We start from the raw sequence: 18,932 nt of genomic DNA, 5'->3' as shown, positions 1-18,932 counted from the left end.
TGAGGATTATGAGATAAATGATATCAAGGGCTCAATGCAGTGCCTGGTGTATGGTTGTAAGCTCTACTCTCTCCTCCCTCCTGCAAGATGGGACCTAATCACTGCTGTCGTGATAATTGATCTGGCTTGTTTATACAAATACTTAGGTTACATCCACCCCCAAATCCACTTTTCCCAAATAAGGTGGGTGTTCCCGCAATTAAACAGCAAAGAAAACATTCAAAAGTCAGATATTGAGGGCTTAATTTGTCTTTTGTTCAACAACATCTGAGTGCTTATTCTCAGCAAGGCACTGTGCTAGATGCTTTAGGAGAGGACACAGCTAGATCAGACCTTGAGCTCATCCTCCTGGGGTCTGGGGTTTGACTGAGAAGATGAGATGTGAGCAGGGTGACTGTGACAAGACAGAGCCAGGGGTGCTCCATGAGGAAGGAAATCAAGAGGGTTTCAGGAGGAAGTGACACTAGATTGGGAACTTGAAGGCTGAATAGCATGGAGATATGAGTAGGTGGGAGGGAAGGCCTTCTGGGCACAGAGAAAGCTGGGGAGAAGGCCCAGATGTGGGTAGCATGGGGTGCATGTGCCACCGCCCTTTATATCCTATGTTCAGTTCTGCTAAAGCAAAGGGGGCAAGAGGGAAACCAGAGGGATGGAGGCTGTGCAACAGGAATGCAGCCAGACTGCACAGCCACAAGGGCTCAAGGCTTCCTGCCATTTGATAATGGGAACCCACCCAGAACTTGTAAGGGGCGTCCCACTTTCAAGTCACGCTTCAGGAAGATCAATCCAAAGCATGTGAGGGTGGGCGGGCTGGGGGAAGGCAGATAAATTGGGAAGTGGTGACCACAGCCAGGGTGTGAAAGGATGCAGGTCTTGAAATAGGGCAGAAGCTAAGAGGATGGAGGATGGAAGAGAGGGCCATGCTGAGATTTCCGAGGAGAGGCACCCAGATTTGGCAAGTGAAGCCCACAGGCTCCCAGCACTCTCTGAATGTTCATGCCCTTTCTGGAGTAACAAGTGTGCACTCGAGTCAAGCATGAAGGATCCAAACAACAGAAATGGGATGCTTCTGACTGAGCCTCCTGCGACCTGGGTGACAGGCCTGAGAACTGGCTGAGGGCCTCACCGATAATGTGTTCATATTCTACAGACTAATCGCAGAAGACCCCCCTGCATCCTAGCAGCTGCTCCACGCATACCAGAGGTGAGGGGCGGGCCACATGGGGAACAGAGAAGGAGGCAGTTCCTTGCCACTGATGGGGGTGGGGTAAGGTAGGAGGGGGCACAACACCACATGAAGGACTTTGTTCCTTAAGAACAGTAACGGGTGCCAGCAAGTCTTCAGGTCTGGCTATGGATTTTGCTTCTAAAAAATAATTACCAGTCAAATTAAACCACCTTCCTTTATTTAAAAGTTTGGGTAGGCTTCCAGCCCCCACACCTTTGACCTTTGGCCTAGTTTTCAAGAGAGAAAAGAACACTCTCAGGTAACAGGCTCAGAGACTGGGTCAGCCATCAGATGAGGTTTGAGCCCAGTCCAGGAGCTGTGTGCTAGAACCTCGGTCCCACCTAACTACATCTGGGTCCTGCTTCCAAAAGGGCTCAGAGATGGCTCTGACTGTCCTCACGGCACTGTGGGGTCCTGGAGAGCAGGGGCCCTGCACATCCATCTGTTGCCTCTCAGGATCTAGTGCAGCACTAGGCACACAGTGAGTGTCAGTGGATGCTGAACCAACCTTGCATGCAGAACGCCATGCCTGCTGTGATGGCTGCAATTTCTGCAGTCATTCTGGGACTCAGTCTGCACCCTACCCCTGCCTTGGGAGGCCAGTGTTACTTCCTGTGAGGTGGCTGGCTTTGCTAGGTTCAGTGCGGCTGAGGGGTTTTCTGCTTTGACTGAGCATTTGGGAGGAGACGGCCTACAGGAGAAGTCCAATTCTATACCCCGTGTGGGACGTGAGTACAACCTTCCACTTGGTGAACCATTTGTAAGAGAATCCATAGGAATTGGCCTAAATCATTATCAGCTGAACTTCTAAGAAAAATTTCCACGTGGAAATGGGTTCCTAAATATTCTACAATAGAATCTTGGCAACCTACAATTTGCTTATGTTTCTGAATAAAATAATGCTCCCCCCGCATCCACTGTGGAGTTCTAGTTTTACATTTCTGAGAAACAAAACAACAAAACCAGTTAATATTAAAGAACTCATAAACAGAAGCACCCTATGGAAATTTAAATAGGCTTTAAAATAAACAAAACTTTTATTAATCCAAAGACCTTACAGATCCAACGTTCTCCTGCATTTTATTTTTCCAGTTTAGAAGATCTGTCTCTGAGTCTGAATCACTCTCTGGCCAAATTACCTGCTGAAGAACTTAGGTTTCAGGCGGGCGAATGTCTGTGGCTGCCTAACCCAAGTCTCCAGCGTTTGGCTGCAAGCAAGCCACAGCTTTATGAGACAGAGTCTCACTCTCTCATCCAGGCTTGAGCACGATCTTGGCTCATTGCAACCTCTGCCTCCTGGGTTCAAGCAATTCTCCTGCCTCAGCCTCCCGAGTAGCTGGGATTATAGGCGTGTGCCATCACACTGGGCTACTTTTTCTATTTTTAGTAGAGACAGGGTTTCGTTATGTTGGCCAGGCTGGTCTTGAACTCCCGATCTCAAGTGATCAACCTGCCTTGGCCTCCCAAAGTGCTGGGATTACAGGTGTGAGCCACCATGCCTGGCCAACCCACAGATTGAAATGGCATCTTTGTGTCCTTGTTATCTGGTCACTCACAGAAGGAAGAGGACAGTAGATGGCTGAAGGTGGGTCTCCCGATATTTTCCAAGAAAATATTAGGAAGACTAATGGGATGACCCCCCAAAAAGGGGAGTTTCTTTCTATAAAGATATTTCAAATGTAGGAAATACTGACTGGGGCCGCATGTGGTGGCTCACACCTGTAATCACAGCACTTTGAGAGTCCAAGTTGAGTGGTTCTCTTGAGCCCAGGAGTTCGGGACCAGCCTAGGCAACATGGCGAACCTTCATCTCTACAAAAAAATGAGTTGGGCATGGTGGCGTACGCCTGTAGTCCCAGCTACTTGGGCAGCTGAGGTGGAAGGATTGCTTGAGCCTAGAAGTCAAGGCTGCAATGAGCTGTGACTGTGCCACTCCAGCCTGGGCGACAGAATGAAACCCTGTCTCAAAAAGAAAAAAAAAAAAAAGAGGAAATACTGACTGAAGTGAAAGGCAGACTTAAATTCCATCTCAAAGAAACCTCATGCAGCAGCAAGGAATGAACAGCTTTGAGCCAGGGAAGGAGAGGGGCAGGAGCAAGGTTTAGATGCTACTTGTTTGGTGCGACCCCAGCCCCTACTCCCAAGCAGCACAGAACCTCTACACATGACCACAGTCAACAGGAAGAGTCTTTATTTATCTCCTAGGACAGATTTTAGAAGCTCCGTTTTGAGTGGAGCTGCCTATAAGTCCTTTAAAGTTTCTCAGATCAGAATATAAATGTCTTTCTACAGTGTTCTCTAGAAAGATGAAATCATGATCAAATGAGAAAGGAACAGCAAGGGTAGCAGTAAGTTCTTCTAAAGCTGAAGAACAGGCTGAGAGAAGTGACGGCACTTACAAAAGGGAACTGTACGGTAAAGATCAATTGTTCCTTGGTTTGCAAACTTCCCTGCCCAGCAGCTGCTGGAAAAGCACCCACAAGTAGCCCAGGGGCTGTCAGCATCTACCAGTCAGATTAACTTTGGCTCTGTATAAGGCAGAGTGTCACTGGAGGAAACGGAGGACCAGCTGTTCTTATCCTTGCCAATTTTACTTCAGGCTAAACTAAAGGACTGGGTTCTTCTCTTGAAGACACTCAGTTTACCTCAACTTCAGGTCACCATTCCCTGATGATTTGACAAAGGCGAGCCACTTCTCATACAGAAATGGGAGAGAGAAACTCACAAGGGTCCCAAGGGAGCCAGGGGCAGGTGCACATGCCCTGCACTGGACTGAAGGTGGGGGTGCTCACCTGACTGTGGAGTCGCTGCAGCTCTTCTAGGCTTTGCCTCAGTTTACCCCTCTCTCCCTCCATGAGCTCCCTTAGGGCTCTCGAGTCCTCACTGGTCTGCCTTATCTGTTCTTCTAAGGAGTCATCATCAAGTCTCCGGGAGCTCTGACAGCAAAAGAAAGACAGCCACAGATATGGTAAGGGTACAGAAGACATGGGGCGGCAGGAGACAGATGGTTAGTCGGGGGAGAGAAGTAGAGGAGAAACGGGGGAGAGTGGAGGAATGATGTGGTGAAAGATAGTAGGGAAGATGGAGGGAAGGAGAAAAAGGAGGAGAGAAGAGACAAAACGTGCAAGGAAAGAAGGGGTCAAGAAGAGAGATTGCTCAATTTCAACCTGCAAGCAGATGTTCCCTTTTGTTTCAGGCTTGAGGGAAAGGAAGCAGTGTGGCGGGAATAGCACACCACACTCTGACAGCTCTCTTCTCCCACAATGACCTGGCCTAATATTACGATACCGCCCACAAATCAATACAGCATGGTCAGACAGAACAGCTGCCCTTCATATTACTTTACCCAATACAGGTAGAAAGACACAACTTTTCTGTAGGAGCATGAAACGTGGGGAGAAATAATAGCCCAAAAGCTGGGAGTGTGAGTGGAGGGGAAGTCAGGGAGAAATGTATCATGAAGCTGGAAGAAATGCCAGACTGCCCAGGATGCCCATGGGAACAGTCCTCTCCTCCACAGGTGGCCACATGTGGGATTCTAAAAGGCCCTTAGAGCTGATCTTCCCAACTTCCTGTGCTCACTTACATTCTTTTGGCGGAAGCTTCAGATCTTTTACTTTTGCCAATTCACAGCTAACCCTACCACTAGGACCAAAGGGCTACAGAATAGCAACTTACAGTTTTAACTTAGATACAAACTTCTATATGCAAAGTTTCCAAAGAAAGCCCTTAAACTGGAAGCCCCCATTGTCTGTACATCACTACCTGGAGAAAAAGGCTCCATGTGTACCTGGTGTGTGCAGGAAGCTGACTTTGGAGCCCTGGCACTTGGCCCCTCTGCCTCATCACGGCTGTAGTTGGTGTTCTCAAATAAGGGTTCATGGCCAGGCGCGGTGACTCACGCCTGCAATACCAGCACTTTAGGAGGCTGAGATGGGTGGATCACTTGAGGTCAAGAGTCAAAACTAGCCTGGCCAACATGGTAAAACCCTGTCTCTACTAAAACTACAAAAATTAGCTGGGTGTGGTTGATGGTGCATGCCTGTAATCCCAGTTACTCAGGAAGCTGAGGCACAAGAATCACTTGAACCTGGGAGGCAGAGGTTGCAGTGAGCCGAGACTGTGCCACTGCACTCCAGCCGGGGTATCAGAGCGAGACTGTCTCAAAAACAAAATCCAAAAAAATCAGTAAGGGCTCAGAAGAATTTTTGCAGATATTTTATAGGGTTCCAGTTCCAGGGCTGACCTCACCCTATGCACTGGGTTCTAACCCCCCACTAGCCAGCTCCTGTGGGGTAAGGACCATCTCAGACTGGCCTCTTACCGTGGGCTCCATGCCATCCACAATGCTCTGTATCAGTCTCTTGAGCTCATTGAGGGCAGTGCGCAAGCTGCCGGCTGGCACATCCTTGGCGGATGAGGTTTCTGAAGATTCGTCCATGGAGGAGTCCGTGGAGACGGCTGAGTCAGCGCTGTCATTGCCTCGAAGGTGTGAGCACAGGTAGCGAACCTGGCAGTAGGCTTCCCAGAGCTGCAGTCTCAGCTGTTCCACAGAGAATTACTATTCATTACAGACTCTAGAGGAGACTGCTACCCGGCCATCTTTTTCTAGCATCTGAACCCAAAATACTGATACCCAAGACACCAGTTCTAGGAGAAAGGGTTTTTTGTTCTGTTGTTGTTGTTTTTTTTTTAACTCATTGGTCCCAAGAAATAATACTTATTCTGAACCAAGTACATCTATACAGACTCCAAATTCTTATTCTCCCTGTTCTCTAGCTGCTTCCATTTGCAATATAAAGCACTTCTTTATGTAATCAGTTACTTTGGTGGGAGTCAGAAACCATTCAGGGGAATGAATGGTTCTGGGTATTATTATGAAAAGTGTGAAAAGAAACCAATTAGATGGAGAAGATGGATCATGACGGCTCTGGAACTCTGTCAATATAACAGGTATGGAGCTGATGGCACAAGCATTTCCTAAGAGGAATTGGGGTGACAATGAGTGGGAATTGGCTGTGCCTATGATACTCTGTCCTCTAGCAATTCTGCTCAATGCCTTAATGGATAAGGTGGGTGGAAAATGGAGGGCCAGGGACATGCTCCATCAGGGCCTGCTTCACGACACTCTAGCCAGCAGGCCAAGGGGCTAACACAGGCACAGGGGCACAGCCTTGCCAGGATGGCAGCTGAGTGCTAGGGAGGAGGACGGGCCCTGAGCAACCCCAGGTAGCCTCGCCTGTGGGGTGACAGGCAGGTCAGCACCTGTTCTCGCTCTTGCTCCAGCTCCTCAGCCTCCATGCTCTGCTCGATCTCTGACAGGAGGGATGTGCTGGTGGCGGCAGAGCTCTGCAGACTCCTCTCCTCAGTGAGTTCTTCCACCTTCACCTGCAGCTGTCGGCAGGAGAGACGCACCTCCTGAAGCTCCAGGTGGCTTTGGTGCAGCTTTCAAAGAAAGAGCAAATGGTTTGAGGTTTACGAAACACAAAAACCAAGACAAACTGACCCCTCAACCTGATCATGCTTCTGGGTCCAACCACCAATTTACAGAAAAATAAAAAGGAGAGAGGAATATGTTAAACTACATCATGAGACGCACTCAGCAAAATCCAGATCTAGAAAATTCTGACTGGGCACAGTGGCTCATGCCTGTAATCCTAGCACTTTGGGAGGCCGAGGCAGGCAGATCACCTACGGTCAGGAGTATGAGACCAGCCTGGCCAACATGAGGAAACCCTGCCTCTACTAAAAATACAAAAATTAACTGAGTGTGGTGGCGGGCGCCTGAAATCCCAGCTACTTGGGGAATGAGGCAGGAGAATCGCTTGAACCCAGGAGGCGGAGGTTGCAATGAGCCGAGATCACACCACTGCACTCCAGCCTGGGTGACAGTGTGAGACTCCATCTCAAAAAAAAAAAAAAAAAAAAGAAAAAAGAAAATTCTACAGGACAAACAACTTCATTTCCTTAACAAAAACATTGCAAGGGGAAAAAAAGATAGAGGAGGAACACAGAAATAAAAAAAGACTTGAGTTATACCAACCAGGCCAGGCGTGGTGGCTCACGCCTGTAACACCAGCATTTTGGAAGGCCAAAGCGGGCAGATCATCTGAGATCAGGAGTTCAAGACCAGCCTGGCCAACATAGTGAAATCTGTCTTTATTAAAGTACAAAAATTAGCTGGGCATGGTGGCGGGCGCCTGTAATCCCAGCTACTCAGGAGGCTGAGGGAGGAGAATCACTCGAACCCAGGAGGCAGAGGTTACAGTGAGCCGAGATCACCCCATTGCACTCCAGCCTGGGCGACAAGAATGAAACTCCGTCTCAAAAAAAAAAAAAAAAAAAAGAGTTATACTAACCAATCGCACTGTGTAGGCCCATTTTAATCTGTATCTTGATTCAAACAAAAATGTGAAAAAATTATGACATTTATAAGACAAGTGAAAATCTGAACACTCACTGGGCATTTTATGGTATTAAGAAAATATGCTATTTTTTTGGTATAATAGTACTGGAGTTACATTTTTTAAAGTTCTTATCTTTTAGAGGTTAGTACTTTTTATTTCTAGATGAACTTATTAAAATCTGAGATTTACTTCAAAATAACGTGAGAGAAAAGGAAATGGATGTTATGAAGATGGGGCAGCACTGGGCAGGGACTGGTGGTTTTCAGAGCTGGACTTCATTACACTGTGCCACTGTGGAATGTTTGAAATCCTTTGCAATAAAAAATCAAACACACACAGGCACACAAAGTGAGATACCGTTAGAGTCTCACCAAGATGGCTAACATAAATAATATAAATAATATCAAGTGTTGATGAAGATGTGGGGCAATGCTGGTGGGAGTAGAAAATGTACGAATACTTTGGAAAATTGGCAGTTTCTAATAAAATTAAATATATATTCTATGATCCAGCAATTCCACTTTCAGCTGTAGACCCAACAAAAACGAAATGTGCACAACAGACACACACAGGATGTTCAAATAACCACAAATGGGAAACAATCCAAATGCCAATAAAAATAGAATAAGTAAATTGTGGTATGTTCACATGTTGGAATACTACACAGCAACGAAAGAATATACTACTACCATATGCCACAACATGGTTAAATTTCACAGACACAATGTTAAACAAAAGCCAGACATAAAAAGTATACATGAGTCTATTTATAAAACGTTCCCAAACTTCACTGAGGTAGAAAAAAGTTGGAGTAGAGGTTTGCTTTTGAGGAAGTGGCAAGTATTCTTTTTAGGGTGCTGATCGTGGTCTGTAGATTGATCTCCATGATGGTTACACAGGTATGTATTTGTAAAAATTAATTGGGCTGTCCCCTTAAGATTTGTACGCTTTACTATATATATCTTTTTTCATGAAAAAAAATTAAGGGAAAAAAGAATAGCTTGGAAAGGAGCTGGAGGTGGAAACGGGAGTAGCATCTGGATAGTAATACCAAGAGTTTCTACCCCAACCCAACCGTTAGAGGCAAGGCCCTAGGCTGGCCCCTCGCTTCCACATCAGGTAGTTGAGCCACAGGTGAAAAGTGACTTTCCTAAAACCCTTGTGAAGCAGAACTGGTCTGATGACTCCCAGTCCAGGGGTCTTTTCGGTTTCCACATACCTTATTTGTTCCAGAGAGACATTAACAGATGAGATAGTAACTTATTTTGAAGATCTCTAAGGGAGGAAGTCCCACAGCTTCAGTTCTAACTCTCATGGGCAGAAATGTCCACAGTTTTGCCATGTCTAACATCAGTCCTTCATCCTGCACGTTCACCTGTTTGTTCTCTCTCAGTCCTTTTCTGAAGACTGAAAAGAGCTAATTACTTGGGAGACATTCCTTTTCGATAGCTTTCCAAATAGCTCTATTCTGCAAGCCAAATATTATATATATTATATGTCCTTTAGACTTTTCCCAGCCTCTCTATCTTGATTTTTAAATGATCTCAGAGATTTTCACATAAGCCTACATTTTTAGAGCTAGCAGAGCCACAGAGATCAATGAGTCCAACTATGTCAGGATAAAACTGAAGCTTAGAAAAGGGGAATGGTGCCAGTGGTAGAGAGGAGACAGCCGCACAGGGGTCAGGAATTGTGGGCAGTACTCTTTCCTTCTCTCTCCATGCTGCGACTTCACCCCCTCCACCCCACTGCATTCTCCATGGCCCCTTCTGTGTGGAGTTCACAACAGGGCACAACTCTCTGGGGAGGTCACTAATGCTGAATATAAGGGGATGACCCAGCCACAACTGCTAAATGCTATTTTTTGAGTCTCTGTCGCCCAGGCTGGAGTGCAGTGGCGTGATCTTGGCTCACTGCAACCTCTGCGCCCTGGGTTCAAGCAATTCTCCTGCCTCAGCCTCCCTAGTAGCTGGGACCACAGGCATGCGCCACCACATCCAGCTAAATTTTGTATTTTTAGTAGAGATGGGGTTTCCCTACATTGGCCAGGCTGGTCTCGAACTCCTGACCTCAAGTGATCTGCCCATCCTGGCTTCCCAAAGTGCTGGGATTATAGGCATGAGCCACCACGCCCGGCCTAAATGCTATCTTCTCATCTGTGCACTCCATCACTAACCTGCTTTTAATACAGCAGACTCTAATTGTGGAATTGTCATCAGTTTGCTAGCAGTTAGGAACATGGCCACATGCCACATGCCACATCTGCCCAGAAGCAATGTTTCCCACTCTTCATATCTGTGGACTGCAACACCCCACTCCAGGTCCTTAGAAGACTTTCAGGAAGTGGTGGTGGAGGGGAGAACTTCTTGGGATTTAAATTAAGCTAATTTATTCTGTTATAAAACAGCATTTCTGGGGTCACCTCTGTTCCATTAAAAAGAAAGTAGATACTGCACTGGTCTTTTCCAGACTCATGGCTGAGTTGGCTTGTGGCTCCTGCAGAAGTGCAGACTGGGGTGGCTGGCAGCCACTTAGAGCTCTGTAGTTCTCATGAAGGAAGCTGCCTTGCAGAGCCTTTGACCAATCACTTAGGTGTCCCGGGAGTCTCACCTTCACCATCAGCACTTGGAAATGATTGACTAACGGCACCAGTGATCTGGAATAGCCCTAACTAGGAAGGTTTGGAGCCTGGCTGCCCAGAGAATGAAGAAAGGATTGGCAAGCCTGCTCTGCATAGTTCTGGTGGATCAGCAATACCTGCTGGTCCAGTGGGAACTTCTCCAACCTGTTTTGAGGAGACTCAGAAAGAAAAACATCAGGGTTACAGGAAAAAAGGAGACATTCCTAGGAAGCATTTGGCACAATTACAAATGGCATATTAAATTGGCAAAATGCTTCATAATTATTTTTTTAGACAACTCCACACACATCGCAGCAGGAGGAAGTTAGGCACAGACAAGTACAAGTTCTTACATACTGGACAAAATTAGTTCAATTACTCATGCACACTCAAAGGTGCTTAATTAATGATAACAGGAAGGGAACAAAAGACCAGGAGAGGTCTGCACTCTCCAGTCAACAACTGATTCACCAACTGGATAGACACAAGAAGAAAAACCAAACCAAACAAGGGAAGTCTATTACATTTAAGAGGCCTTTAAAATAAGAAACATCATTCTTTATATGACAAAGGTGACACTAAGTATACTTGTATGTATGAATGAGAATGACACCAAGTGCTTTGTGTTTGTATAGTACACTACATTTACGCTCATCTGAGGGAACTGGGATGGTGTGATGTTACGTGATTTGCCTAATGGTACACAGTCAGCATTAGAGCAAGGTCTAGGCTCCAGGTCACCTGCTTCCTGGGTTGCCCCACAGTGAGCAGGGCCTGTGCTCTGCTGATGGAATCCACCCAGTCGCTGGGACTAGGCCCTGCACACATCTGTAAAATGCCCAGCTCAGTATGAGACAGGGCAGTGAACTGGCCCTTAGAGGGACAGACAGATTTCCTTTACTGGATAGTAAGAGTTTGGCAAAATACTTGATATATACTCGGTGCTCAATAAACAATAATTTTTATGCTTATTCTCAGGTCTGAAAAAACTCAGAGTTGGATTTGATCAGTTGTTTAAAAATCTGTTTTTGACAGCAGGACCCCAATTATATGGTGAAAGAGATCAAAAGGGGGCTCCTCTGGTTGTGACAGGCCTGTTGCCTTGCCTGCTCAGCCATCCCTCACCCTTGTCTGAGGATTTAAAATCAAGGGATTAAGTACATTCCAAGGCCACTAGCTTTACATTTTACAAGTATGGTTTAGGATCATTCAGCTGCTACCTGAGCAAGCTGTATTTTTTATTTCTGTATCAGTACAGGCCATTTTAGCAACAGAAAGGACTTTCTGGAGGACACTGGTAATTAGTGGCAACTTGAGAGTTTCACATGAACTGAAGGACTATAATGATAAATTGTTAGGGAAGATGAGAATTCAGCCTGTAAATGCAGATTTTCCAAATCAACTGAGTACTGCCTGACCTGCTGCAGGTCCTTAGGTGAATGACACCTTCTCAGTCTTGAAGTTCAACAGGAAGACAGTGGATGTGCACATGGTGAGCAAGTGCATGTGGCATGATGGGATTCTCGCTGCTAGAGAATGTACAGCCCACAGCGCTGGTCAGGCCTCTGATGGCCTACTAGTCCTTCCTCTTTCCTGCTACCTAGGCCCCTAATTTTTGATTTGAAATAAGGACTTTTCACTGTAATTTCATGCTGAACTGAAAGTTTCTTTTAGGCAAGGGCCATTTTTCTTTCTCCATACTTATATTCCTTCTCCTCCCATACTGTATGTCAGCAACCCTCAGGAAAGCAGCCTGATAGGGTAATAAATGCTGGTCAGGAACTGACTTTCGGAGGTCAGTGATACCAGGAAGTTATTACTGAGCTACAGGTAAAGCAGATGAGAGGGTTCCAGTCTCGATTCTACCAAAGACTCACTACATGACTTTGGATAAATGATTCAGTTTTTCTCAATATCAGCTTTATGACGTATGCTAAAAGCACCCTGTATGCCAAAGAGGCACGCAAATGTTCACTGCTATTATCATCATCAACCTTGAAAAATCAGCAAACTCTTTTCCATCTTGAAAACTTCTGTAAAGCTTTAGCCAGCACCATTTTCTACTCAACATTTACTGAGGCACTACTATCAATATATGAAAAGTTACTAGCTGAAGATACTAAAAACATGGAGAGAGAAAAGCCATTCATTTTCCCTCAAAGAGGTTCATCACTCAGGTGTCAGCCTAGCTGATGGTGGCAGGGACAAGTAATCTTAGCCCAAGATACTATATTTCCTTATCCCATACCCCAAGGCTTTCAAACGGCCTACCTATGAGCCCAGTGGGACCTTCTGTGGCCTAGCCTTTGGGTGGAGACCCATCTGGTGCTTGAGTACACCTGGATGACCACCTCTGCACAAATATCACTGTTGCAATCTAGTGCACTCCCTGGCATGAACAGAGAATGCCAAAGGGAAGCAATGCACTCTGAGTTTCTGACCCCGGTCCTCCTAGGCCAGCCCAGCAAAGCATCTTGGTAGCAGATGCTGTACTCTATTTCTGGGAAGACTGGAGTGATGATATCTTTTTGTTTTGGGAGTTGTTTCTTGTCAAGCGTGAGCTTGGGGATTCAGCTGAGGCCCGGTAGCAGTTCCCAAATAAGAACAAATATGGCCATGAAACAATTTCCTTCGGGAAGGAAAAAAAAGAGACTGATTAGGTTCACAAAGGGTTCAGTCTATGCCTTTTCTGGCAACTGGCAGAAGCAGAATATAAACCTTGCTGTGTTCAGTGGGCAGCTTCGGGTTTCTGCTCCATGCCAACCAACTAAATCCATGAGCTTGGGAAGACAGCAGCAGAGAGCATTATGAGCTGAGTCAGAGAGTCACAGGCTCTCTCTGAAACCTTTTAGCAGATTTCACAAATGCTAGGAGGCCAGAATAGCACTCCTGGTGTTCCAGTCATGTTGACCCAGAGAGAACTCTGTGAAACTGCTCCATGGGCCAGTGGCTCAGAACACATTGGAGAAATGATCTGTGGGTAGCAGTGCACTTCCTTTAGGCAGAGTCAGAAGAGTCAAGTTAGTGAATGCCTCAGGCCCCACAGTGAGACCTAGGCATCATCCACTCCTGGCTTACCCCAGCAGTGATGCTGGCCTCCCAGCCTTTTCTTTTTGGCTAAGTGCTCCTTTTATCTGGCTCTAGTCCTGCAGGACAGCTTCTCTACCCCAGTACCTGTAGGTCCTTGTCATGGCCCTGCCTCTCCAGGATTAGCACCCGGTCCTGTAGCTCCTCCACGGTCCCTTGGAGCAGGTCATTTTCCTCTAAAGTAGCGCTGAGACGATGCTCCAGCTCCCGTTTCCGATCTGACAGCATCTTGATCTGAAAGGGTTGGAGAGCCACAGGGGTGGTGTGGAGTTACACCTGGGCTGACAAGTAGGAACTAGGGACTAGCCCCAAAACATGAAGGCAAGTATCTTTCAGTGTTCTGCCCAATGTCACGGTACCCCCATCTCTGAGAGAATAACTATGAAACTCTAAGCTGAAGAGAAAACCCCTCCCCTCTAGAAACCTGTCTGGGAAGGGGTGGGAGTTGATCTCTGGGGAAGCTGGAATGTGGGATGCCAGGCAGAGGAAGGGAAGGCTAGTGCTCTGGAAATTCCAGAGATAAGATAAAAAAGGGCTCCACCTTGCCTGCTCTCAACTTTACCCCATCCTTACAATTGGCAGGAGGAGTGGAACCTAACCTGCTGCACTGCTTCTCCTCCTCAAGTCACGAGCACAAGAAAATGCCCAGGAAATCCTCTGGAGCGCCATGTTTTCACACCCCAGGATTCGTCTCTGTCTTCCTTTCCCCGCTCCTGGCTCCACTGGCACTAGAGGTCACAGCTCAGACCCAGTGCCTTGAGTTAAGGGAAGAGCTCCCAGGGTACAAAAAGCAAAGTAGTGCCTGCATCAGCCTATGTCCTGGGACGGAGCAGGACACAGATACAAGTGAATGCTGACTTTACTCAGAATAACTTTTACCTGAGGGAGTCATTCGTGAAGAGGCGCAAATTCTTTTCATGAAACAGGTTGATATGTTTGTATACACTGAATACCTAGTCAGTCTCCACATACGTAAATCTTTTAGGAAGGTCTGCCTAATCTCTTCAGTGTCAGTGAGAAAACAGAGGCAAAGAGGAAAGAAATGCCAAGTCTCCTCTGGCCTCATGGTTTGTAGGGTGAGAAGCTGAGCCAGTGCTCCCAAGGCCAGGGATGCTTCACTCAAAAAACCATCACCCTGGCTCAGGGGCTCCAGAAAGCCTTGCCAATTGGATCTGACTCTTAGGGGACCTTCTGGAATCCTGAGGTCCTCGTGGATCCTCCCATTTATTTAGCAGTGCCCCGCTGGACTGATTCTCAACCAGCTTCTTGCTTGTAAATATTTTCTTGACATGGTTAAAATATTCTCCAGGCTCTCCATTCCAGCTTTGATAACAATTCCTTAAAGCTTTTACTTGGGCAAGTTTTGGGGACCAATCTTAGAACTTTTCCAGGGGAAATCCTGAAATGAATGTCTAGCTTGTTTCAAGTCCTATGAGATACAATTTTCCCTTTACTTTTTAGCTGTTCTCACTCTCTGAACTAGAATTCTGCTCGCAGGGCACAGATCTTCTCTGGCCACCAATCCAATCAGATAGGATGTTGTCCTGGAGAAACAAAGTATGTGGCCTTTGTCCAGAGAGATCAGGTATCTGGCCAAACAAAGAAATATTGTCTCTCAAGTGTGCACCTGGGTAGGGGACCAAAAGGAGCAAGCCCCTTTTGTGAATGGGTCCACTATTTCCTACACTGAAGCAAAGTCACCCATGTGAAGAGAATTCTTACTCTAGTTGATTTTCATTTAAATACCCTCTGACCTTTAAATTTTCCTTCCCATGAATCATTTTTGTTTCCCAAGTTTCAGTCAGTGAAGTGATGGGGTAATAAGATTCTGATACACAACTGACCCTAAAAAAACTTAGTTCGGAGCGGCCGGGCGTGGTGGCTCATGCCTGTAATCCCAGCACTTTGGGAGGCCAACGCGGGAGGATCACAAGGTCAGGAGACCGAGACTATCCTGGCTAACACCGTGAAACCCAGTCTCTACTAAACATACAAAAAAAAAAATTAGCCGGGCGTGGTGGCAGGCGCCTGTAGTCCCAGATATTCGGGAGGTTGAGGCAGGAGAATGGCATGAACCTGGGAGGTGGAGCTTGCAGTGAGCCAAGATCTTGCCACTGCACTTCAGCCTGGGAGACAAAGCGAGACTCCATCTCAAAAACAAACAAACAAACAAAAACAAACAAAAAAACACACACACACTTAGTTTGGAGCTACACAAAGTAACTTACTTGAAACAAACAATTTTCATAGCTTGCCTTTTAAAGGTAGCAGTGTTCACGGACAAAGCAGGGAATCAGCGTTAGGCCACTAACTCCCTCACCCAACCCTACACACCCTGAAACTTGTGAACAAATCTGGCAATAAACATTCCTGGGGATGACCCGGTTCATGAGGGTCTAGAAAAAGTGAACGCATGGGGGAAAGAGGAAGACAGAAAACTTGAAGGAGTCAGAGGCTGGCAGAGGCAGGTGAATGGCAAGTCATGCACACAAATGGTCACATACAGGCATGCCAAACCCCACTGGAACAAACTCTACTTACTTCAAGGACCTGCTGCTCAATACCAGTAGGCATTCCAAAGGAAAGGGGGAAGGAAGGGAATGGGAGGCAGGAGAAAACAGAAGATATTGACAGACTTTAGGAAAAACATCCTCAGGTCATTTACCAAGCAGGGGAGCAGGCTATCTGGGTTTCTCTGGCCTGACCATGATGGCTGATTGCTTCATCACAGTGGAAGGTTACTTGTTCAACCTGGCTCTAGACTGTCCTTCAAACTCTGACTTAGCAAAGGGGCTGCTGTCCAGATACTTGGCTAAAGGGTCCTCAAAAGCAGACCAGGTGGAAGCCTCCCCCGGGGGCAGGCCTGGTTTGGGCTGGTGATAAGATCCTTACCCTCTCTTCACCTTCCACAACCAGATTCTCACAGTATTGTTCCCCTGCCGATACTTTCTTTTTCCCCTCATCTTGGCCCTCACGTTCTGGCCTCCCTTATGGTTTCAATAACATCACTGTGTTCCAGGTATCATATAAAGTGCCTCGTATGCATTAACCCATAATATCCTTGCAAAAACCTGTGAAGTAGAAACTTCTATTTCTCTCATTTTGCAGATGAGAGTAACAGCAGACCTTAGTAAGATGGACTGAACTGGGCCTAAATGGAATAGAGAAAGGCGAGATGTCCTTTCCCACCTCCTATTTCGGATTGGCAAGGATATTTTTAGAGAGATCAACATATTCAGTAAAATGTAGGTCATCTGTGATTTCAATACACCCGGCAGTAACTCTGAGCAACTTCATTTTTCCAGACAACGACCTACCCAAAGAAATATAGATCAAATGTTCCCCATTTAGTTTTGCACAGAAATGTCTTTCTGTAGAGATTTTAGTCCCTTTTACATAGAGCAGTTTTTTGTCTCCCACTGAGAAAAGCATTCCACCTTCCAGCACTGCTGTGTGGGGAGGCTCACCTCAGCCTGAAGACTCTCCAGCCGGATGATGTGCTGGTTGGTTGACGAGTTTTTCTCCCGAAAGTCTTCTCTGAGGGCGTGGACCTGCATGGAGAGTTGTCTCTCAACTTCTGATGCCTGAAACAGAGGAGACCTGCAGAGCTGATTCAGAGGTTATGCAAAGAAGTCTGTTAAGATTTCTGTCTTTCATTTATCAAGCATCTCTTTGCACTTTCCATTCTATAAGGAGCACTAGATGAGATGCTGGTTTCCCACGCACCATTTATTTGTTCTCTAGTGCTAAAACAGGACAAACTCCCACCCCCACCTCCACCATTAATGACTCTGTCTAGGTCCAAGACCACTTGACTGATCAGAAGAAACAGCCCTAGGAAATAGTATGCTCTCAAATGTTAGTTATCATTATTACTCTACATATAGAAGAAACTCAGCAAATATCTACTAAATTGAAAGTCTGAATATTTTACATGAAAGAATAAGATGGTTATACCTACTGCCTTAGAAATTCCTTCATTTCTCCCATCAATTTCCTCAAGTGGGCTCAGTCAAATCACACGTATCTGCATTTCTCTCCTCTACTTAACACGGGCACTATTTGAAATTGCTTGTCATACCTGTTAAGATTTTTGCCACTCATTCCTCAAGGACATTTTTGCAACTTTTAATTCTTTGGGGAGTGCCAGCAGAGGTGCCTATTTCCCACCTCAATCCATTTATGATCTAATGCTAAAATACATTAGATCATAACCATAACATAACACCAAAATATCATTTGGTGTTGTAGGAGGCTAACTTGGTAACAAAAATTCCAGCCCTACTCCTGAGGGTCCCAGGCCAGACCCTGCTGAGGGAGCGCTGCTCACTGTCCCGTGGAGAGGAGAGCCATGGGATAAATTAAGTAACTGCCTCAATGCTTTTTTGAGGCCAAATGGGGTCAGTAAGCTTTATGGGTTCTTGGGAGAGATCACCGTGTGCTGGAACGGCCAGGAAAGACTTTCCAAGGAGGTAGGACGGTAATAATGTTGAAATGGTAGACTAGCTGTTCAATGAGGCTCTCATAGTAATGGTTACATGTTCAATAGTTCTTTTTATCTTCAAGTACTCTATAGTCAATTGTCCATCTTTTTTATTTTTGGTTCCACATATTCAACAAATGTTACCTCACTGGACTACAAAGCCACAGAAGATTCTTAACCTACTCACTATTTTTAAAACAATTACAAAACACAGAACAAAATAAAATAAAACCATACTCTAGCTGATTTTCATTTAAATACCCTCTAACCTGTAAATTTTCCTTCCTATGAATCATCTTTGTTTCCCAAGTTTCAGTCAGTGAAGTAATGAGCTAATAAGATTCTGATATACAACTGACTCCTTAAAAAACTTAGAAGTTCAGAGCTGCATGAAGTAACTTACTTGAAATGAACAATTTCATAGCTTGGCTTTATGATGTAAGGAATCAGCATTAGGCCGCCAACTCCCTCACCCCACCCTACACACCCTGAAACCTGTGAACAATTCTGGCAATAAACATTCCTGGGAATGTTTCCCCTATATTATTTCTCCTTCATATTCTAAATTTAATTTCAGATACCCACTAGGCTGTTTTAGACTTCTCAATCACTCAGAAACACAATTAGTCATTCACTCTTGCCGAAGAATCACATTAGTAATATTTACTGAGTACATACTATGTGTCAAGAACTGTGCTAAATGCTTTCAACGCATTATCTTGATTGTTACCCCCAATTTACCAACAAGGAAATTGGCTCAGGAAAGTGAAGGAACTTGTCCAACATCTCAGTGACAGAATCAGGATGGTAAAAACCTTGGGCTAGGCTGGGTACGCTGGCTCATGCGTGTAATCCCAGCACTTTGGGAGGCTGAGGTGGGCGGACTGCTTGAGCCCAGGAGCTTGAGACCAGCCTAGCCAACATGGTGAAACCCAGTCTCTAGAAAAAATACAAAAATTAGCCAGGCATGGTGGCATGTGCCTGTAGTCCCAGCTACTTGGGAGGCTGAGGTGGGAGGATCACCTGAGCCCAGGGAGGTCGAGGCTACAGTGAGCCATGATTGTGCCACCACTGCACTACAGCCTGGGCAAAAGAGTTTGAAAGCCT

The 18,932-nt window shown here is 45.9% G+C and overlaps 1 protein-coding gene across 1 annotated transcript in view; it reads right to left on the bottom strand.

Annotated features, from left to right (window-relative positions):
• BICDL1 (BICD family like cargo adaptor 1) overlaps positions 1–18,932 on the bottom strand; it is a 96,048-nt gene that overhangs the window by 15,725 nt on the left and 61,391 nt on the right. The window contains exons 2-7 of the mRNA XM_025402262.1: positions 16,810–16,926; positions 15,884–15,895; positions 13,430–13,576; positions 6,494–6,673; positions 5,553–5,771; positions 4,021–4,164 (exon numbers count right to left, since the gene is read on the bottom strand). Coding sequence (XP_025258047.1) covers positions 4,021–4,164; positions 5,553–5,771; positions 6,494–6,673; positions 13,430–13,576; positions 15,884–15,895; positions 16,810–16,899 — 792 coding nt within the window. The 5' untranslated portion in view covers positions 16,900–16,926. The remainder of the gene's footprint in view (positions 1–4,020; positions 4,165–5,552; positions 5,772–6,493; positions 6,674–13,429; positions 13,577–15,883; positions 15,896–16,809; positions 16,927–18,932) is intronic.

The sequence above is a fragment of the Theropithecus gelada genome, chromosome 11, assembly GCF_003255815.1.
Source record: "Theropithecus gelada isolate Dixy chromosome 11, Tgel_1.0, whole genome shotgun sequence".
Classification (NCBI taxonomy): Eukaryota; Metazoa; Chordata; class Mammalia; order Primates; family Cercopithecidae; genus Theropithecus; species Theropithecus gelada.
Note: the sequence above shows the minus strand (reverse complement) of the source record. Positions and strands in the feature narration are given on the sequence as shown.